At 34.6% G+C, this 19,906-nt stretch overlaps 1 protein-coding gene across 2 annotated transcripts in view; it reads left to right on the top strand.

The window, feature by feature from the left end:
• The window catches only part of COL19A1 (collagen type XIX alpha 1 chain), a 286,447-nt gene that overhangs the window by 39,683 nt on the left and 226,858 nt on the right, over nt 1-19,906 (top strand). For both annotated transcript variants that reach the window (XM_087856904.1, XM_087856903.1), the window contains exons 6-10: nt 1,471-1,551; nt 6,162-6,287; nt 7,363-7,425; nt 18,299-18,351; nt 18,586. In XM_087856904.1, the coding sequence (XP_087713030.1) occupies nt 1,471-1,551; nt 6,162-6,287; nt 7,363-7,425; nt 18,299-18,351; nt 18,586 (324 nt within the window). The remainder of the gene's footprint in view (nt 1-1,470; nt 1,552-6,161; nt 6,288-7,362; nt 7,426-18,298; nt 18,352-18,585; nt 18,587-19,906) is intronic.

Genomic DNA, 19,906 nt, shown 5'->3' with positions numbered 1-19,906 from the left:
TAATATTTATTGGCTATTTTGAAGACAATGATGTTAAATTAGTTTTAGTTAAGAAGAATATTCATTAATTGGAGTCCCCATTCTTAATTCTACATAATGAATATGTTACTAGGTGGTGTTTCATTTGACTATGCAAGACAATGCATTTAAATTTTATAAAAAAAAGTTAACTTCAATACCTTGCAAAAAGTTATAGAAAATAAATAAGTTTCATTTTATCTCAGAATTTTGCATTGGCTGCGAATCTTAGCCTACTCATGAATTCAGAAGATGTCTGGATTTTTTAACACTTTCTATGAGCTGAATTGATTTTGTTCATGTCAGTGCACTGTAGACTAATAGTTAACAGCCATTTTGTTTTTTTTTGTTTTTTTCCTTTTTTGCTTTTTTTTGGTATTGGGTAGAATTTCAGAACTCACTGAAGATATCTGCTTTCCATTATGGTAGGATTAATTATTGTAATGTAACAGTTGGATCTTTCTATAGAACATGTTTATTGACATCAAAGTAATACATAATCTAGCTCTGTAATACTGGGAAGCAGAGGAAGAGGTAGAGAGAGGCAGGGAGAGAAGGGCAGGCAGGAGGAGGAGAGGGGAGAGGAAAGAGGTTGTTCCTGACCTACATGATATGTGACATCATTGTACAATTAATTATTAGTTAAATGATTAAGTTTGCAACCGCAAAGTCACTTAAAATAGCCAATTTACACATCTATCCTATTGAAATTTTTTCAATAGTCTGTAGTATTTATTTCTCACATAGTTGCTTGACCTTGCATTCAAAGGCATGATTGTACTTTTTTGAACTACTTTTTATTTCACATCCAATGCCAAAAAATATGAATCTTCTAAGCAAATAGAAGGAACTGATTATTTTTGTAAATAATTATAAAATTATAAATAAATGTGAGTATTGCTCAGGGTTATCCCAATATAGTATAAAATCTGTAGATATCAGACAGAATCCATAAAATATAGATGAAAACGAAATACTTTTTAAATTTTTACTGAGAAGTGAGCATCTGTTTCAGTGCCTCAGATAAGAACTCTGGAACTACTGAGAAAGCCTTTTCCATTGTGTGTTCATACCTTTGACTACTTTTTCTCCAAAATTTTTTACTTTGAAAAATTTCTCATCTTGTAGGCATACATTCTTGTAATCTGTAATAATACCTCTCTTTAATTAAATACTTCTTTGTATGAAATTAGTAGCAAAGATTTGCAGTTGCTTTCATTACCTGATTTCCTTTATCTAGAGATCTATCTCAATAATTGAATCCATGTCTCTTTCTCAAATGGTCCATAAAATCATGAATCCTAAATTAAATAAAAGCATTAAAAGTATCTACCAATAATTTATTTGTATTAGCTTCTTTTATCTTTCCAGTTAAATTACCACAGTTCTTAAGTGCCTACATGTGACTTTCAAGAAAACTAATGATGTGTCTTATTATTACTTTTTTAATAGATTGAACTTCACCAATTTAAAATCTACTGTAACTCAAACTTCATAGCGCAAGAAACATGTTGCGAAATATCGGATACTAAGGTAAGTTAATTTTCTTGGCTTGTGAAGACTATAGAACGCCAGTTGCCTAGTCCATAGAGTGCAAATGTAGGGCAACACTGAATACCATCTGTTGAAGCCAGGTGAGTAATTTGTTCCAAGTAAGAGACCCCTCATTGTGCTCTCACATAATTTCTTTCTACATTTGAATCCCAGTGTTTTGTGTTGAACTTTGGAAATGATATGTCCTCACTTTGGACTCAACATATATAAGAGAGAATTTATGACTTTCTCCCTAAACTATGTTCTGACAGTAGCATCATGATTTTCCAGTTGCAGAGAGTTTTACATCTGTGATCATACCTTATTCTTACTCATTTTCCTCTTCTAGCCTGTCATCCATCCTGGACAGTTTTCCTTTATGATAGATTTTTTTTAAGACTTTATTTATTTGAGAGAGAGAGAGTGCATACACAGAGGGGAGGGGCAGAAGAGGGAGAGGGACAAGCAGGCTCCATGATGAACAGGGAGCCCAATGCGGGGCTTGATCCTAGGACCCCGAGATCATTACCTGAGCCAAAGTCAGACTTTAAACTGACTGAGCCACCCAGGCGCCCTGTGATAGATTTTTCATCTTCCTTTTCCTTGTTACTGTCCTAGTCCACCTTTATCTCATGCCTGGATAGTTGCATTATCATGTCAACTGCCTTCCCTGTCTCTAGACCTTTTTCTTTCCAGTGTAACCATAATAAGTCTCTGAATCATTGCTTTATATATGCATTTACTTTCTCTTGCTAAACATTAATTATTCAAAAACATTGATCTTCTAGACATTGTGCCAAAGAACAAGGCAATAACAGACATGAATAAGGCACATTCCCTTCCCTCTATTCATCTCTTTCTCAAAGCTTTTGGTCATTCCTTGTTGGCAACAAAACATAAACTCAGTTACTTAGCCTCCATTCTTTTTTTTTTTTTTAAAGATTTTATTTATTTATTTGACAGAGATAGAGACAGCCAGCGAGAGAGGGAACACAAGCAGGGGGAGTGGGAGAGGAAGAAGCAGGCTCATAGCGGAGGAGCCTGATGTGGGGCTCGATCCCATAACGCCGGGATCACACCCTGAGCCGAAGGCAGACGCTTAACCGCTGTGCCACCCAGGCGCCCCACTTAGCCTCCATTCTTAATATTCCCAACCTAACTGTACAACTATTTCTTATACCAATCTTCCATTAAAAAAAAATTCAGTACTTTTTCTATCTCCCATTATAATGGTCATGTGTGCTATCTTATATTATTAGATATAGTTGTATTTTTAATTTATTCAATTGCATTTTAAACTCATTGAGGGTAGTTATACTTTCATGCTCTTCTTTTTTATTCCTAGTGCTTTGTGTGTAGAAGATAGTCAAAACATTATTTCTTGACTTGTTGACTTATCAACCATTAAGGGAGGTAGATGGGACAAACAGGTGTTTAAAAGGGACTAATTCAATAAGTCTTACAGAAAACATATGAAAAGTAAAAGAAAAAGGTAAAAATGTTTTTCTTTGTATTTTAGATTTCCCAGAAGTTCTATACTTACATGAAAATTTTATTGACAGTTTAGTAATTCAAAAATATTTTTAACTTCTGTCACTTACTGTGGGTAGTAAAATAATAAAGTGACTGATTCAAAGCATAGCTAAGTTTTTCAAAATTATTTGTTTTGCTTATGTAACTTGGTTTTAGAAAGCATATCTCCAACCCAGTTTATGGCTTTCATTCCAAGTAAAATGAAAGCCAGCCAAATATCTTTCTATAAATATCTAAAAAGATCATTTATGATGCCAGTCTACAGACTTGAAATACCTAGACTTCCTGGAACCACATATTTAAATTTTGAAGATGTTAATTCTCTGAAAGTTTATTTTTTAAATTAACTATTCCTTTAGGATATAAGAGCTCTTAAAATAATAATTTTTCCTGGCTGAAAAGTAACATAACAATGTTTTGATATATCTAAATGCTATATTTTTGACCAGTAGTTTTTACTCTGTATCATCACATAATAGATATTTTCAATTCAAATTATGAGAAAACTGTTTAAGGAAGTATAGGTGATAGATTTAATGGAGTGGTTTGATTATTAAAAGCAATAACATAACCTCACAAATTATGGAAAAAAATTAATCACATCTGAAATGATTATTTAGGAGTTAAAGTGTGGAAAATAAGGTAGGAATTCATCTCTGACTATAGGAAAAAAAAAAAAAAAGCCTGCTTTTTTCCTGCTGATAATTGTTTGAAGGGACATCACCATTCTGTTAATGAGTAGCAGAAAATAGAAACATGCTACATTTTACAAATGGGAGTATATAGTTTGGAAGATAAATAATTATGTGAAAGCCCTTTAAGTGTATCTGTTATAATTCTGACACCAACTTTTTTTAAAAAATGTGTTGAATTCAGAAAATTTTAATATACTTGCTTAAACATTTAATTTTATCCTGAAATTTCAAATTAGACATTTTTTGTTATTAATATTTTATAACATGGTCAAGGGTGAAATTTATTTAAGATAATCTGTAAATATACTTCTTTTCTTCTATTAATTAGATTTTCTGTTTCTGTAAAGTTCCATGACTACAGACATAGACAGAAGGAGATAATCAGCAACATTTGTTGAAAATAAATGAGAAATGTGATTAAAATTTGTAAGGCCAATTAACTAAATATGCATCAAATCAAAACCAGAGGTTTTATGAAGGGAAGAGCCCTTACTTGTACAATTTTATGTTCCCTTTAGGCACTTTTTGGAGAGTGTGGAAAGTTTTATAGTGAATCCTGAGACATAGTTATAAAGTTATTTAAATCCCCAGTTTAATATAGTAAATTAGTTACCCAGACCAAAATTGTGAACTCAAATTTGGTCTTGGTCATCTAAGTGGTAACTGGTTGGTTAGAACAGGAAGTTGCTGAAAAATCATATCAAATCATAGGAGATAAATGGACTATTCTGGTGATAATCATGTTTCATTCTAATATGACCTTTAGACTTGTGGGCTCGGAAACTTATTAAGATAACAGAATAGCTAATTATTAAATCTGGAGAAAGTAAATGTGATAGATGTAAATGTGGTGGACCAAGGAAACTAGTCCCAGTGTTTCTGGGTGTTATTTTTCTTACAGTTTTTATTGTTTTCACGAGCATTAGAGTGCTACCCATTTTTTTCAAAAGAACTTTTTGTTTTAAAAATTATGTATGTTGGGGTGCCTGGGTGGCTCATTCAGTTGAGTGTCTGCCTTTGGCTCAGGTCATGATCCCAAGGTCCTAGGATTGAGTCCCACATGGGGCTCCTTGCTCAGTGGGGAGCCTGCTTCTCGCCCTCTCTCTGCTGCTCCCCCTACTTGTGCTCTCTCTCTCTCCGTCAAATAAATAAATAAAATCTTTTAAAAAAATTATGTTTGTTTATTATAGAAAATTTGGAAAATACAGCCAAATTCGAAGAAGGAAGTAATTATCAACTGTAGTCTTACCATAATAAATAACCACTGACAATCTTTTTGTTTTGTATCCTGATAATACTTTTCCAAGCATATATGATTCGTAGCATACAAAGTAATGTCTAAACCCTTTCCCCTAAATTGCAAATTCAGAGTTATGAAATTGCAGGTTTGTAAAATTACAAATTCAGAGTTACAAACCGTGGTGAGGAGCCTGTTAAATGATGTGGAGAGGAAGGGATGCATTTATTTATCCTCCCTGTCTGGATTTATTTTTGAGAGGAAAAAAAAGTTCATTGTTTTGTGACTAAGTTTTACTTCATGTTATCCCACATGTTCTGAATCCACTGCTTAAGTATAAAATTCACCACTTGTCTGTTATAGTGGAGACGTTTTAATAACTTTAAAGGACAATGGACTTTAAAGACCAAGACTAGTATATACTTTAAATATATACCATCCTGGAGTATTAAAAGAATATATTTGCTACTTTTACATGCCTTTACAATCGTCTTGTTGGAGTAAATGATGTTCTAAAAGTTCAAGTTGCTTGCTTTTATTTTTTTTTAAACCTCTCTAAGTATTTTATTTTATTTATTTATTTTTAAGATTTAAAAAAAAAATTGACAGAAAGAGAGAGAGAGAGAGCACACAATCAGGGGGAGAAGGAGAGGAGGAAGCAGGCTCCCTGCTGAGCAGGGAGCCTGATGCAGGACTTGATCCCATGAGCATGGGATCATGACCTGAGCCGAAGGCAGACGCTTAACTGACTGAGCCACCCAGGCATCCTGCTTTCTTTGATTTTAAATTTTGTTCCACAAACACATACACAGGTGTAACATGTATAACTATTTTATTGTAACAAAGCAGTTATTGTGAATGTTTGATGTTACTGTACTCATCATGAAGTCATTTATAAAAGCTTTAGAATTCCTCAACAAACCAATATTTTAGTGCATTTCTAGCATGTTGTCAGTGTAATAAAACGCATCGGGGGCCTAGTGAAAGAGCAAAGGCATTATAAACTTTCACATACCAGTGTCAACTTTGGGCTCCTTAGAAGGCAGTTCTTGCAGGCAAGTTGAGTCATCCCGAGTTTGGTGGGAGCCAGTATTTGGGATGTTAGCATGTTTGGAATGGACCCTAATCATTTCTCTGGATTTTAGTGTCCAGAGCAGGATGGCTATGGAAGTACTGCATCATCATTGCTACCCGCTCACGCCAGTAAAATGTCTGCCTATCTGCCAGCAAAGCAGGAACTTCAAGACCAGTGCCAGTGCATTCCAAACAAGGTTTGCTTGTGTTAATCTATGCCCACTGAAAAGCCATGACACAGATTGAGCCAGGCCCCTTGGATGTGGCCCCGGTGCACAGACTGTGTCTTGACCTTTAGTGTTAGTTGAATCAAACACATAAGCCACTCTGTCACTGGGGTGGGTTAAGAGAAGGGAATTGGGGATAGGATTTCCTGGATTTTTTTTCTGGATAGTTCTGAAGCCATCAGACTTTCTTTCCAGGCTGTGAATTAGAATGGATAGAAAGGTAAAGGGGGGACCCTCCTGGACAACAGACAAATATTGAGTACTTAACATATGCCTGGAATAGGCTTCTGCTCTGGAAGTTCACAGTTGAAGAAAACAGAGCCTGCTCTTTAACACACAGATACTCTGTATAGTATTTCTTTGATGTGTGCTGATACTCTAGGAAATAGGCAAAGAATATTACTTAAAGAATTTGCTTCATTTGTACCAGTATGGTCCCCTGGTCAGGAAGAGTGGTCCTGTGAACCTACATAAACTTCTTCTATGAATGTTAATGGCAGTCAAGAGGCTGTGCTACAAGGAGGCTAAGTGATTTCTTGATGGTGTTCCTCTATGCTCATACCTGAGGAAAGGAAAAGGAAAAGAAAAACTTGCCCTGGTTCCTAGAGCAGAATGTTTCCTAGCATTGTGACTTACTGCATGCCCTTAGAGACTTAACACATCCGGCCGCCACTTCACTCCTGGCTGGACGAATAGATATGGGGGTGAGGTAAAAGTTTAGAGGAACCTTACATTTCTTCTAGCGACCACTACTGTATCATAAGCTCCATGAGAAAGGTAAGTACAAGGTGCAGGGGCCATAGAGGAGCACCACGTGTCCCAGTCCGTGGAAAGTCTCATGGAGGAGATGATGCCAAATGGCATTTGGAAGAGGGAGGGTACTGAGCCTCCTGAGGAAGGGAAGGGCATTCTAGCAGAGGGACCAACATCAGCTCAGGGGAGAGCAAAGCTTTATCCTACTATTGTCACCTTTATATGTATAAACTATTAGTCTTTAGCTCAATGTGACAGACTGTTTGATAACACAGGATTCATTTTTGCTCAGGGAGAAGTGGGATTACCAGGAACTCCAGGCTCACCTGGTCAGAAAGGGGATAAAGGAGAACCGGTAAGATACCTCAAAACACTGTCAGGATGAAAGTGGATTTTTTTCAAAAGCGACTTAAAAATGTATCCATCTCATATCTCTATGTCCCATACAAATGCACATTTCCGTTAAAGGCTATTAAGGACTATATTTAAGTGCTGGTTGCTGAAATAAGGAAGACTACATCAGCATTCAAATCTGCTTTTGAGTTCCTATTAGAACTAAAATTTGAAAAGATGCGGAAACCCACATCTTTGTATTTATAAACTTTAAGCAAAATTGTAAAGTAAGAAAGTTTATTTTTCTGTCGTGCCCTAGCCTTCTCTAGCATTCTGTTCTCCAAATACTTGAACTCTTGTTTCTCTTGTGTGCCAATGGATCCCCACTAAAGATTATTTTTTAGCTTCCTATCATTTGTTTGTTTATTTATCTATTTATTTTATTTTTTAAAAAATTTTACCCCCTTCACCCATTTCTCCAACCTCCAATCCCTACCTCTGGTAACCGGCAGTCTGTTCTCTGTATCTATGAGCTTGGTTTTCTTTTTTTCTTCTTTTCTTTTTTCTTTCTTCTTTCTTCTCTTCTCTTCTCTTCTCTTCTCTTCTCTTCTCTTCTCTTCTCTTCTCTTCTCTTCTCTTCTCTTCCTCTCTCCCTCTCCCTCTCCCTCTCCCTCTCCCTCTCCCTCTCCCTCTCCCTCTCCCTCTCCCTCTCCCTCTCCCTCCCTCTCTCTTTCTTTTATTTCCTCCATATATATGAGAGATCATATAGTATTGGTTTTTCACTGTCTGGCTTATTTCACATACTTAATATTAATGCCTTTGAGGTCCATCCATGTTGTCATAAATGGCAAGACTTTATCCTTTTTTATGGCTGAATAATATTCTAGTGTGTGTGTGTGTGTGTGTGTGTGTGTGTGTGTGTGTGCATGTATGTGTATCACATCTTCTTTATCCATTCATTCATTGATGGACACTTAAATTGTTCCCATATCTTGGCTACTGTAGATAATACTGCAATGAATGTGGAAGTGCATATATCTTTTCGAGTGAATGTTATTTTCTTCAGATAAATACCCAAAAGTGGAATTCCTGGATCATATTTTATTTTTAATTTTTTGAAGAATGTCCATACTGTTTTCCATAATGGCTGTATAATTTACCTTCCCACCAACAGTGCTGAAGTTTTCTCTCTCTCCACAACCTCACAAACACTTGTTATTGCTTGTATTTTTAATGATAGCTGTTCTAACAGATGTGAGGTGATATCTCATTGTGGTTTTGATTTGTTATTTCCTTGATAATTAATGATGTTGAGTATCTTTTCAGGTACCAGTTAGATATCTATATGTCTTCTTTGAAAAAATGTCTATTCAGGTCTTCTGCCCATTTTTAAATTGGATTTTCAAATTTTTTGCAATTGAATTGTATGAGCTCTTTATATATTTGGATATTAACCCCTTATCAGATATGTGATTTATATATATATTTTTCCATTCAGTATATTGTCTTTTCATTTTTTGATGGTTTCCTTTGCTGTGCAGAAACTTTTTAGTATGGTATAGTTCTACTTATTTATTTTTCCTTTTGGTGTCAGATTTAAAAATGATCACCAAGACCTATGTCAAGGAGTATGGTGCTTATGTTTTCTTCTAGGAGTTTTCTGGTTTCAGATGTTACATTCAGGTCTTTAATCTATTTTGAATTACTTGTGTAACATAGTGTAAGATAGTGGTTAAATTTTATTCTTTTGCATATAGCTGTCCAGTTTTCTCAACATTGTATATTGTTGGCTTCTTTGTCATAAATTAATTGACCATTTATGTGTGGGTTTAATTCTTGTTTCTCTATTCTATTCCATTGATCTATGTATCTGTTTTGTTGCCATTATTCTACTGTTTTAATTACTATAGCTTTGTGATATAGTTTGAAATCAGGAAGCATGATGTCTCCAGCTTTGTTCTTTTTTTTCTTTTTTTTTTTTAAAGATTTTATTTATTTGTTTGACAGAGACAGCCAGTGAGAGAGGGAACACAAGCAGGGGGAGTGGGAGAGGAAGAAGCAGGCTTCCAGCGGAGGAGCCTGATGTGGGGCTCGATCCCATAACGCCGGGATCACGCCCTGAGCCGAAGGCAGACGCTTAACAACTGCGCTACTCAGGCGCCCCTGTTCTTTTTTTTCAAGAACGCTTTGGCTACCTGATTTTTTTATGGTTCCATACAAATTTTAGAATGATTTCTTCTATTTCTTTGAAAAATGCCATTTTGATAGGGATTGTGCTGTATCTATAGATCACTTCGGGTAGTGTGGCTATTTGAACAATATTGATTCTTCTAATACATGACCATAGAATATCTTTCCATTTGTGTCTTCAATTTCTTTTGTTAATGTCTTATAGCTTTCAATATACATGTCTTTCACCTCCTTGGTTAAATTTATTTCTAGGAATTTTATTCTTTTTGATGCAATTATAGTTAAGATTTTTAAATTTCTCTTTCTGATAGTTCATGATTAGTGTATAGAAACACAACAGATTTTTGAGTCTTGATTTTGTACTCTGCAACCTTACTGAGTTTGTTAATTAGTTCTAACAGTTTTTTAATGCAGTCTTTACAGTTTTCTATATATAAAATCATGTCATCTGCAAATAGTGAGTGACAGTTTCACTTATCCCTTTCCAGTCTGGATGTCTTTTCTTTCTTTTTCGTGGCTATTGTTTTGGCTAGGACTTCCAATACTATGTTGAATAGTAGTGATGGGATTGGGAATCCTTGTCTTGTTCCTGATCTTCAAGGAAAGACTTTCAGCTTTTCACCATTGAGTATGGTGTTAGCTGTGGGCGTGTCATATACAGACATTATTATGTTGAGGTAGTTTCCCTCTGTACACACTGTTGAGAGTTTTTATCATATATGAATGTTGAATTTTGTCAAATACTTTTCTTGCATCTATTGAGAAAATCATATGATTTTTATCTTTCATTTCATTAATGTGATGTATCATATTGAACCATCCTTGCATGCCTGTAATAAATCCCACTTGATCATGGTGTATGATACTTTTAATAAATTGTTGAATTATGGGGCACCTGGGTGGCTCAGTCGTTAAGAATCTGCCTTCAGCCCAGGGCATGATCCTAGGGTCCTGGGATCGAGCCCCGCATCAAGCTCCCTGCTCTGCTGGGAGCCTGCTTCTTCCTCTCCCACTCCCCCTGCTTGTGTTCCCTTTCTCACTGGCTGTGTCTCTCTCTGTCAAATAAATAAATAAAATCTTTTTAAAAAATAATAATAAATTGTTGAATTCTTTTTGCTAATATTTTGTGAGAAATTTTTCATATATGTTCATCAGGATATTAGCCTGTAATGTTCTTTATTTGTGGCATGCTTGTCTAATTTTGATATGAGAGTAATGCTGGCCTCATAAAATGGGTTTGGAAGAGTTCTCTATTATTATATTTTTTGGAAGAGTTTGAGAAGGATTGATGTTAATTCTTCTTTGGATGTTTGGTAGAATTCACCAGTGAAGCTCTCTGGTCCTGTAGTTTTGTTTATTGGGATATTTTTGATTAATGATTCAATCTCATTATTATTAATTAGTCTGCTCAGATTTTCTGTTTATTATGATTCAGTCTTGGTAGGAGGTATTTTTCTAGGAATTAATCCATTGCTTCTAGGTTGTCCACTTTGTTGACATATCATTGTTCATAGTAGTCTAATGACCCCTTCTATTTCTGTGGTATCAGTTTAAATTCTTTTTCATTTTTGATTTTGAGTCCTCCCTTTTTTTTTTCTTAATGAGTCTACTTAAGAGTTGTCAAATTTGTTTCTCTTTCAAAGAACCACCTCTTAGTTTCATTGATCTCTATTATGTTTTTAGTCTCCATTTAATTTATTTCTGTGGTACGCTTCGTTATTTCTTTCCTTCTAACTTTGGGCTTTTTTTTTTTTTTTTCCCTCTAGTTCCTTGAGGTGTAAAGTTAGGTTGTTTATTTGAGACTTTTCTTGTCAGTTGTGGTAGGCATTTATCATTATGAACTTCCCTTTTAGAATTCCTTTTGCCGTATCCCACAATTTGGTGTGCTATATTTACATTTTCATTTGTCTCAGGTATTTTTTTTATTTCTTTTTTGATTTTTCTTTAACCCATTGATTATTCAATAGCATGTTGTTTAATGTCCACTTATTTGTAAATTTTCCAGTTTTTTTTCATGTAATTGATTTCAAATTTCATACCATTGTGATTGGAAGAGATGTTTGATACAATGTCAGTTTCTTAAGTTTTTTTTCATTTTAAGTTTTTATTTAAATTATAGTTAATTAGCATATAGGGTAATATTGGTTTCAGGAGTAGAATTCAGTGATTCATCACTTATATATAACACCCAGTGTTCATCACAACAAGTGCCCTCTTTAGTACTCATCACCCATGTAGCCCATTTAGTCCATCTAAAGCCTCCCTCCCTCCATAACCCTAAGTTTGTTCTCTATAGTTAAGAGTGTCTTATGGTTTGCTTCTCTCTCTCTTTTTTTCCTTCCCCTATGTTCATCTGTTTCATTTCTTAAATTCTACATATGAATGAAATCATATAATCTTTGTCTTTCTCTGAGTGACTTATTTCACTTAGCATAATACACTCTAGCTCCATCCACATCATTGCAAATGGCAAGGGTTCATTCTTTCTGATGGCTGAGTAATATTCCAGTGTGTGTGTGTGTGTGTGTGTGTGTGCATGTGTGTGCACCACATCTTCTTTATCCATTCATCATTCAGTGGACCTTTGGGCTCTTTCCATAATTTGGCTATTGTTGATAATGCTGCTATAAACATGGGGGTGCATGAGCACCTTTGAATCAGTATTTTTGTATCCTTTTGGTAAATACTCATTATCAGGGAAATACGAAGAGTTTCTTAAATTTATTAAGATTGGTTTTGTAGCCTAACATTTGATCTATCTTTTTTTTTTAAAGATTTTATTTATTTATTTGAGAGACAGAGACAGAGATAGCGACAGAGCTAGCAAGAGAGAGCAGGAACAGGGAGGAGAGGGAGAAGCAGGCTCCCTGCTTAGCAGGGAGCCTAATGCAGGGCTTGATCCCAGGACCCTGGTATCATGACCTGAGCTGAAGACCTAACTGACTGAGCCACCCAGGTGCCCCACATTTGATCTATCTTAAAAAATGTTCCATGTGTACCTGAGAAGAATATATATTTTGTTGCTTTTGAATGAAATGTTCTGATCCTGGTGGATAATGCTTTCACTTTATTCTTGAATTCATTTTACTAGTGTTTGGTTGAGGATTCTTGCATTTATGTTTATCAGGGATATTGGCTTATAATTAACTTTTCTTGTGACTTCTTTTGTCTGCTGATGGATCCCCACTGAAAATTCTTCCTTAGCTCCCAACCCTTTTCCTAAACAGCACACCTTTGTTGAACTAATTTTAGGCAATATCCTATGCTTAGAGATTTGCCTTTCCCTTCTCCCTACCATATCAAAATTTAAGTGTTCCATTTTCCACTTTTTAATGTTGTATCTTTTGTTAGCCAACTTGATAAATTAATTTGTGCTAAGTTTAGGAGTTGATTTTTCACCTTTCCAAGGTGAAACAGATTTGAATTCCATTCATGCCTTAACTTGGAAGTCCATGGTTCTAAATTAGCAACATAATCTAAATGGCCTCCTTATTTTAAAAGGTAGGAGACTGATGTTTGAGAAATGACTGATCCTTTTAAGTTGCAGAGCAAGCTTCAACAAAGGCTTCATAGGTATTTGACTCCCAAAGGAAGGTCTGCCTATTGTGGCTTTCATGGGAACTTTAGGCACTTTAGCAAGTGTTTGAGAGAATTTTGAGGTGTGATGGAGCATTTATTTTTGCCCTTTAAATCAAATTACTTGGGATAAGTTTGCTTAATGCCATTATATGAAAACTTAAAATAGTTCAACAATATCTAGTCCTAAGGACTACTTCAATCAAACTAAACATATAAATCATTACAGCAATAGCTGGTATTTATTGAGTACTTACCATGTGCCAGACTCACTCGGAAGAGTGATTTAGATAAATTATCTTTTTGATTCTTAAAACTTTTCATGTTAAGTATTGGTATTACTATTTCATAGAAGGCAAAACCGAAGTTTAGGGAGGTTAAATTATTGCCTAAGGCCACATGGGGAGTGGTCAAGCTGGGATCAGAACCTAGACAAGTCAAATCCAGTTTGCATTTTGAAGGTTGCTCTATATTTGAAAAGCTCTTCAGTATTATTTGTATTCTTTGATCATGGCACTTCCACTTGAAATATCTTGTTTTATCCTTATAACTTCATAAAGAATTTCAACCCAATATTTTTATCCTCATTTTGCAGCTGAGAGAACTATGCATGGGTAGAATGGTGTGCCCATGTTAACATAATTAAGAGGACTCATAAAATAGAAAAGATCTGGATTAATCCCAACTCTTCTCAGGTTAGCAGTGTGAGCTTGGCCAAGCCACCCAGTCTCTTTATGCTTCATTTCCCTCATCTGTAAATGAGGGCATATCATCTATCAGTTCTACCTATATCGTAAGGCTGACACAAAGTACTTTGAAAACACATTTCTGTCTTACTTGTTGGTGATTGTGAAGTGATACACATTACCATTTTTTAACGTGAATTTCCCATTCTTTCCCTTATCAGTTCTATCAGTTTAAGATTACTGGCAATGGAAGAAATTCCACATGTCACTTTTGGAAGGAGTAAAATACTTTAAAAATATCCCTGTCTCTTTTAAAAAACATTAAGTAAATATTAAGAAAATCATTAAATCGCCTTTAAATGATTTTTTTTTAAAAGATTAGGTATTAAGACTCTCTTGTTAAAGCATATGCCTTTTAAAGACTCATTCTTTCCTCCATACTCTTTAATCATATAGTAGATGCCTCTTTTAACATCTAAATATTTATTTTTCTTTTATTCATTAATACATCAGCAACAATTTATTGAGTTCCTGTTATAATAAAAAGTGTGCTAAGTTCTGGAGCTATAGCAGTAGTGAGAAAACTAGGCTTACTCTCACTGAGTTTATAATCTAGGGATTATTTGTTCAAGGAATCTTCCTTCCCTTTGTAGGAAGAAAACCAAGAGAAAAGGACTAGGAAGGAATTAGTAAAAATTATAATTATTGGCAAATTTATTGTATTCCAAATCTATAAAATATACAAAAATGTACCCTAGAGTTACAGTGTATTATATAACTTACCATTTAAGATATATTTTTAAAATATTAGCATTGGTTTTAATTTCCAGACTATACAAAACTCATAATTGCAAGTGATTTTAGTGGCAAGGTAAAAAGAGCTGGGATAAAATAAATTGATGATCTACAAAACAAGACAAATAATTAATTTGTATATCCTTTTATTTTTTCAATATAAGCACCAGCATTTGATTAAACCAGCATAGCCCTTGCTGTGTAATTATGACTTCAGATGACTGTGGCTATGAATGCGTTCAGCTTTCTGGCACTCTTAATAAACATAGATGTATTGTTTCATTTTAAGGAGTTGGTGATGAGTCTGTTCCTGTTCTTATTGTATTGTGTGATCTGCAACTTTAATGTGCAATAAATAAAGATGACTTTCCTCTGTGTTTAAGTCTGCTATATAATTTTCATTATTAGAGTAGGTGCACAAAATAATGCTTGCATAGCTTGAAGATTGAAAGTCATTTTGCTCTAAGGCATATTGAATAGTTAATTTTGTGAAATGATCAGAAGTGCAGTGTTACTAAGGGAACCAGATGTTCTCAAGGTTTTCCTTTTGGTCTATAAGACTGACAAGGGTTATTTAGGACAGTATATGCAGGGCAGTATATTAGAAGGCTTACCTCTTTGGAGCCTGAACCACTTGAGACTGAATCCCATCCACCTCTTACTTGCTTAGAAAGTGATCCTTAATAATACCTAGTCAATGGTTTATTGTGAAGAAGGAATGCGATAAAATGCATATAAGGTACAGAGTGTCAGAAACTAGCACATAATGGGTACTGAAAAAATATGTTTCCTCTGCTTTCCTATCCATAGTATACTTGTTCACATATTTAGGGAGAGGTGGAAATAATCCTTTTAGTTTGAGTTTAGTTTCTTACGTGACTTGGCCAAAAGCAAATTAATCTTCGTTTGTAAAATAATCCCTTAGAATTTGCAATTGATTAAATATATTAGTACATAAAATCTTGAAGTGTTGTTGTATGCTACTTGTAGTAAATATTAATAAGTTATTGATAGTTAATTTCTTGAAAAGGTCACTTACGGATTTAAGTATTTCATTCAAATCTATGTCTTCTGTTCCCAACATTATTTGACAATGAATAAGCATGTAAGTAAATCCTTTCCCACCTGGGTCAAAACCCATCCTTGGCTTCCTGTCTCTCTCAAGATACACACTGAAGCTCTCTCCATGGCTTCACATAATGTGCAGAGCTCTCCCTATCCCACTCTCCACTCCCTATATTGTGTCCTACCCTATCCCCTTGTTCACTCCTGCTCCAGGGTCTTAACACCGGGTTACATATACCTGGGATTCCTTAGATAGCCACTTGGCTCTCTTCTTCACACCATTTATGTTCTTTCTCAGATATCACTTTAAAAAGGAAAGGCCTATTCTGAAGTCTTTCTATAAAAAACATCCCTTCATTCCACTTCTGTGTTCTTTCTTAGCATTTTTAGTGTCACCTGACTTGTTAGCATTATGCATCTATTTATTTCCCCTACTAGAATAGGAATTTTGTGAGCAGCATACATAGAACAGCACGTAATAGGAACTGAATGAATGAATGAACACCACACTTGACAGAAAGTCTAAATCATCGACTCAGCTGTTTCTAGAACCTATACATTTGATGCCCCAATTGCCCAGGCAACTTTGCCAAGCAGGGCAGAGAGTCAATTTACAGAGAAAGAGCTAGATATGCTAAATCATTAAGGACGGTTACTTACTATTGTTCTGTATTACACTTTTTCTTTTAACAAACAAAGTGACATGATTAGTTTTAGCTTCATTACTATTTAGCAATGAAGAATCAGAAATATTTAGGAAAAAATTGGTTTGGGCTTAATTTAATTTTTATCTTTACTTGCCTATGTTCTCATCCACGCTTCATTAATCTGGTTTACTGCCTTGTTTTTTCTTCTCATAAAAATGATGACCCTCTTCATGGAGTAAGATGGCTTGAAATTCAACCACTGCATGAATTTGAACACCTAGATGTGATCAGTATTCTATAATAGGGCACCTAATCAAATCATCTCATTGTCCAAGAGTAAACTCTAGATGGCATTATTTGAAATAACAATTAATACTTTTCTTTCATTCAGACTTGATTATTGTAATTTTCTAAATCTTTTAATTCTCCCCCTTTTTTTAAGCAAATGTAGTTAGTAACCTAATTACTTAGCAACCACATTACTTTCTCAGTTCTTTAGGACCGTGGCTAATACCCTTACCCACTTCAAAGTTGAAATTCTGTCAGAGTTTTGTAAAATAGCAGCTCAATTTCAGTGTCCCTGAACCTAAGGTCTGAGCTCTGTTTCAGGAATAATTTTCCAGTTTATGTTTGAATTATTACCTTCCACATATGTAGTTAATTTCCCAAAAAGTATAGGCTTTACGAAATGATTGCTTTGCTGACATACTTCTAAAGAAAATCAAAACAATTTAAAATGGAATAAGTTAGCTTACCTGACTCTTTAGTCAGAAAATTTTGTATTGATTCCTTTCCAATACCCCCTCCTTCAGACCTCAGTACATGGAAGTTTCCGTTTTGAATATTCTAATGTGTTAACTCAGGGATTACTGGTGAGTTTCCTTTTATTTTCTTTTCAATCTGACATTACTCATATACTCATTCTGTAGCCACACCACACCAATAAAAAGTAATAGAATCAAAATATGTTCTCAATTTTTTTGAAAGAAGGAATATCTTCCCTTAGTAGTAAACTCTCAGAGGTAGAATTTAATATTGACTTTTGACTTTCTGTCTATGTCAAATAAGAAATAAATAATATTTCTTTATCCTTTCTAATCTAATATTGAATATTTTTTTATTTTGTTTTATATCCATTTTTGTATCAATTTTATTTTTATATCCATTTTACCCAACCTGATATAATCTCGTCTAATCTATAGGAGCTTGAAGTTGAAATTTACTTGTGTACCTTAAATCTGAAATGAACATACAATATCAGTGCAAAAAGGCATTATATATTCATAAAATTCTGATATATTTCTTAATCTCTACCACACATTAGTGATGGAGAAACTCTATTCAAAAAGTTGATATTATTTTCCACCATTTCAAGGATAAATTTATTAGACTGAATTTGTGGTAGAGCCATTAAGGTAGATATAGGTAACACATCAGCTTCATTGAGAATATTTTTTCCCATTTAGATGGAAAAGCAGGGAAGGTAACAATTGAATTCACCCAGCTGTGGGATTTTTCCTAGAGGATATAATGGAAGATCAGGCACACTAAGGAAACAAATATGGGTACCTTGGAGTCTAAAATTTCATGACTTATTTGAATGGAAAGCATCAGGTTAAGATAAAAGCAATGGAATCATTCCTTACCTTTGATAAATATAAAAGAAATGACAAAGCTAAATTACATACATCTGTATGGAGAATGCATAATTTTAGTTTTGATTAGCACTTTGATATTTATTACTTATTAACTTTTTGAATATTTGTTGTCAAAAGTATAGTTTAATGACTTGTTGACAGTATGAGGAAGGGACTCAGGGAACAAAATTTGGAGCAAGCGGAAGCACCTCATCTGTGAAATGGTAGATTCTCTTTGACATTAGCACTTAATACACCTTTGGAAAAAAAACCTCCTAATGAGCATTCCTATATTTTAGGGTTCAGGTGGTATTAAAGGTGAATTTGGTGCTCCTGGAATTCCTGGGGAAAAGTTATGTGGATTTGCTATGTGATTAAGCTTCATGGCTATTGTAAAAGATTGTACCAGGTAGGAAGACAAAATATATAGAACAAGTGTGATACTTCAGAGGTCAGCAAACTGTGACTCTGCAGCAGGGCTGCCAAAATCTCTAACTGGATGATTTTGTGAATAACATCGTGCTGGAGCACAGCCACACTCAATTGTTTCCATATTGTTTTAGGCTGCTTTTGTGCCACGTGGCAGGGTTAGGTAATTGTGGCAGAAATCATATGACCTGCAAAGTCTAAAATATTTACTGTCTGGTCCTCTGCAGAAAAAACTTGCTGACCCCTGTTCTAGAGCCATTATTCTGAGATCCCCAAGGCTTCTGAGTTTCACTATTTTATGTATGCTATAATAGCTTTTAATACATATTTCATTGTAGACAAAATTAAACATTTAAAAATACAGTACCACATGAGATATTATAAATAAATATACAAAATACAAGAGATATATTCAGTCCGTTGATCAAATGCTAAAAATATGGTATTTATCTCATAAAATGGTTAAATTTCACATTGTCTTTTCTAATGCTGTAAAGATAATCCTACGTGATGAATTTACTCACAAGACGTTAGGGTTGCAGTTCAGCATCTTATTTAAGTTGTTTTGTCTTAATTTTTTTTTATTTGAGTATAGTTGATATGCAATTTTTTTTAAAGATTTTATTTATTTATTTATTTGTCAGAAAGAGAGGGAGAGCACGAGCAGGAGGAGAGGCAAGCAGGGGGAAAAGCAGGCTCCCCACTGAGCAAGGAGCATAATACAGGATTCAGCCCCAGGACCGGGGATCATGACCTGAGCCAAATGCAGAGGCTTAACCAGCTGAGCCACCAAAGCTTCCCTAGTTGAGATGCAATGTTACATTTGTTTCAGGTGTACAACTTAGTAGTTCAATTTCTCTATACATTGTGCTGTGCTCACCACAAGTATAGCTACCATCCCTCATCACACAACACTATTACAATATCACTGACTATATTCCCTGTGCTGTGCCTTTTATTCCCATGACTTACTCATTCCTTATATTTAAGTTCAGTTTTTATAGAAACTTTAAAAATTGTTATATTTGTAAATATAAACTGCAATTAGCTTGTCCTGTTTTTCATGATACATGAATGTGTGTATACCTACACACACATAACTTCAACTGCTGAATTATTAAAGTTTCACTTGTTGATGCTAAGAAAATGCTCTTCTTCATTAAAAGAAGTTTAGTATTGGTTTCTGTAGCTGTTTTAGCTGCACTAATTATCAAGTGAATCCATTGTGCCTCATTATCCAGAAGGCCTTGACCCTGTGGTTATTAAACGGCAAGTGTCACAAGAGTAACTGAAGATGAAGTGGTAGGAGGTTCAGAAATTATCAGGCAGAAATTTTTTGAGTCCTTAAATGTGTCTGATTTCTGACTGCTACATTGCTGCTGCTTTTTTTTTTTTCCCTTTTAGGAATTATTCCCCCCTTTTTTTTCTTTTAGGAATTAGTCTGTTAGGAATAATTAAAGAATTATTTAGGAATTAGC

Source organism: Ursus americanus, chromosome 29 (genome assembly GCF_024610735.1).
Source record: "Ursus americanus isolate L20-20 chromosome 29, mUrsAme1.1.p, whole genome shotgun sequence".
Classification (NCBI taxonomy): Eukaryota; Metazoa; Chordata; class Mammalia; order Carnivora; family Ursidae; genus Ursus; species Ursus americanus.
Note: the sequence above shows the minus strand (reverse complement) of the source record. Positions and strands in the feature narration are given on the sequence as shown.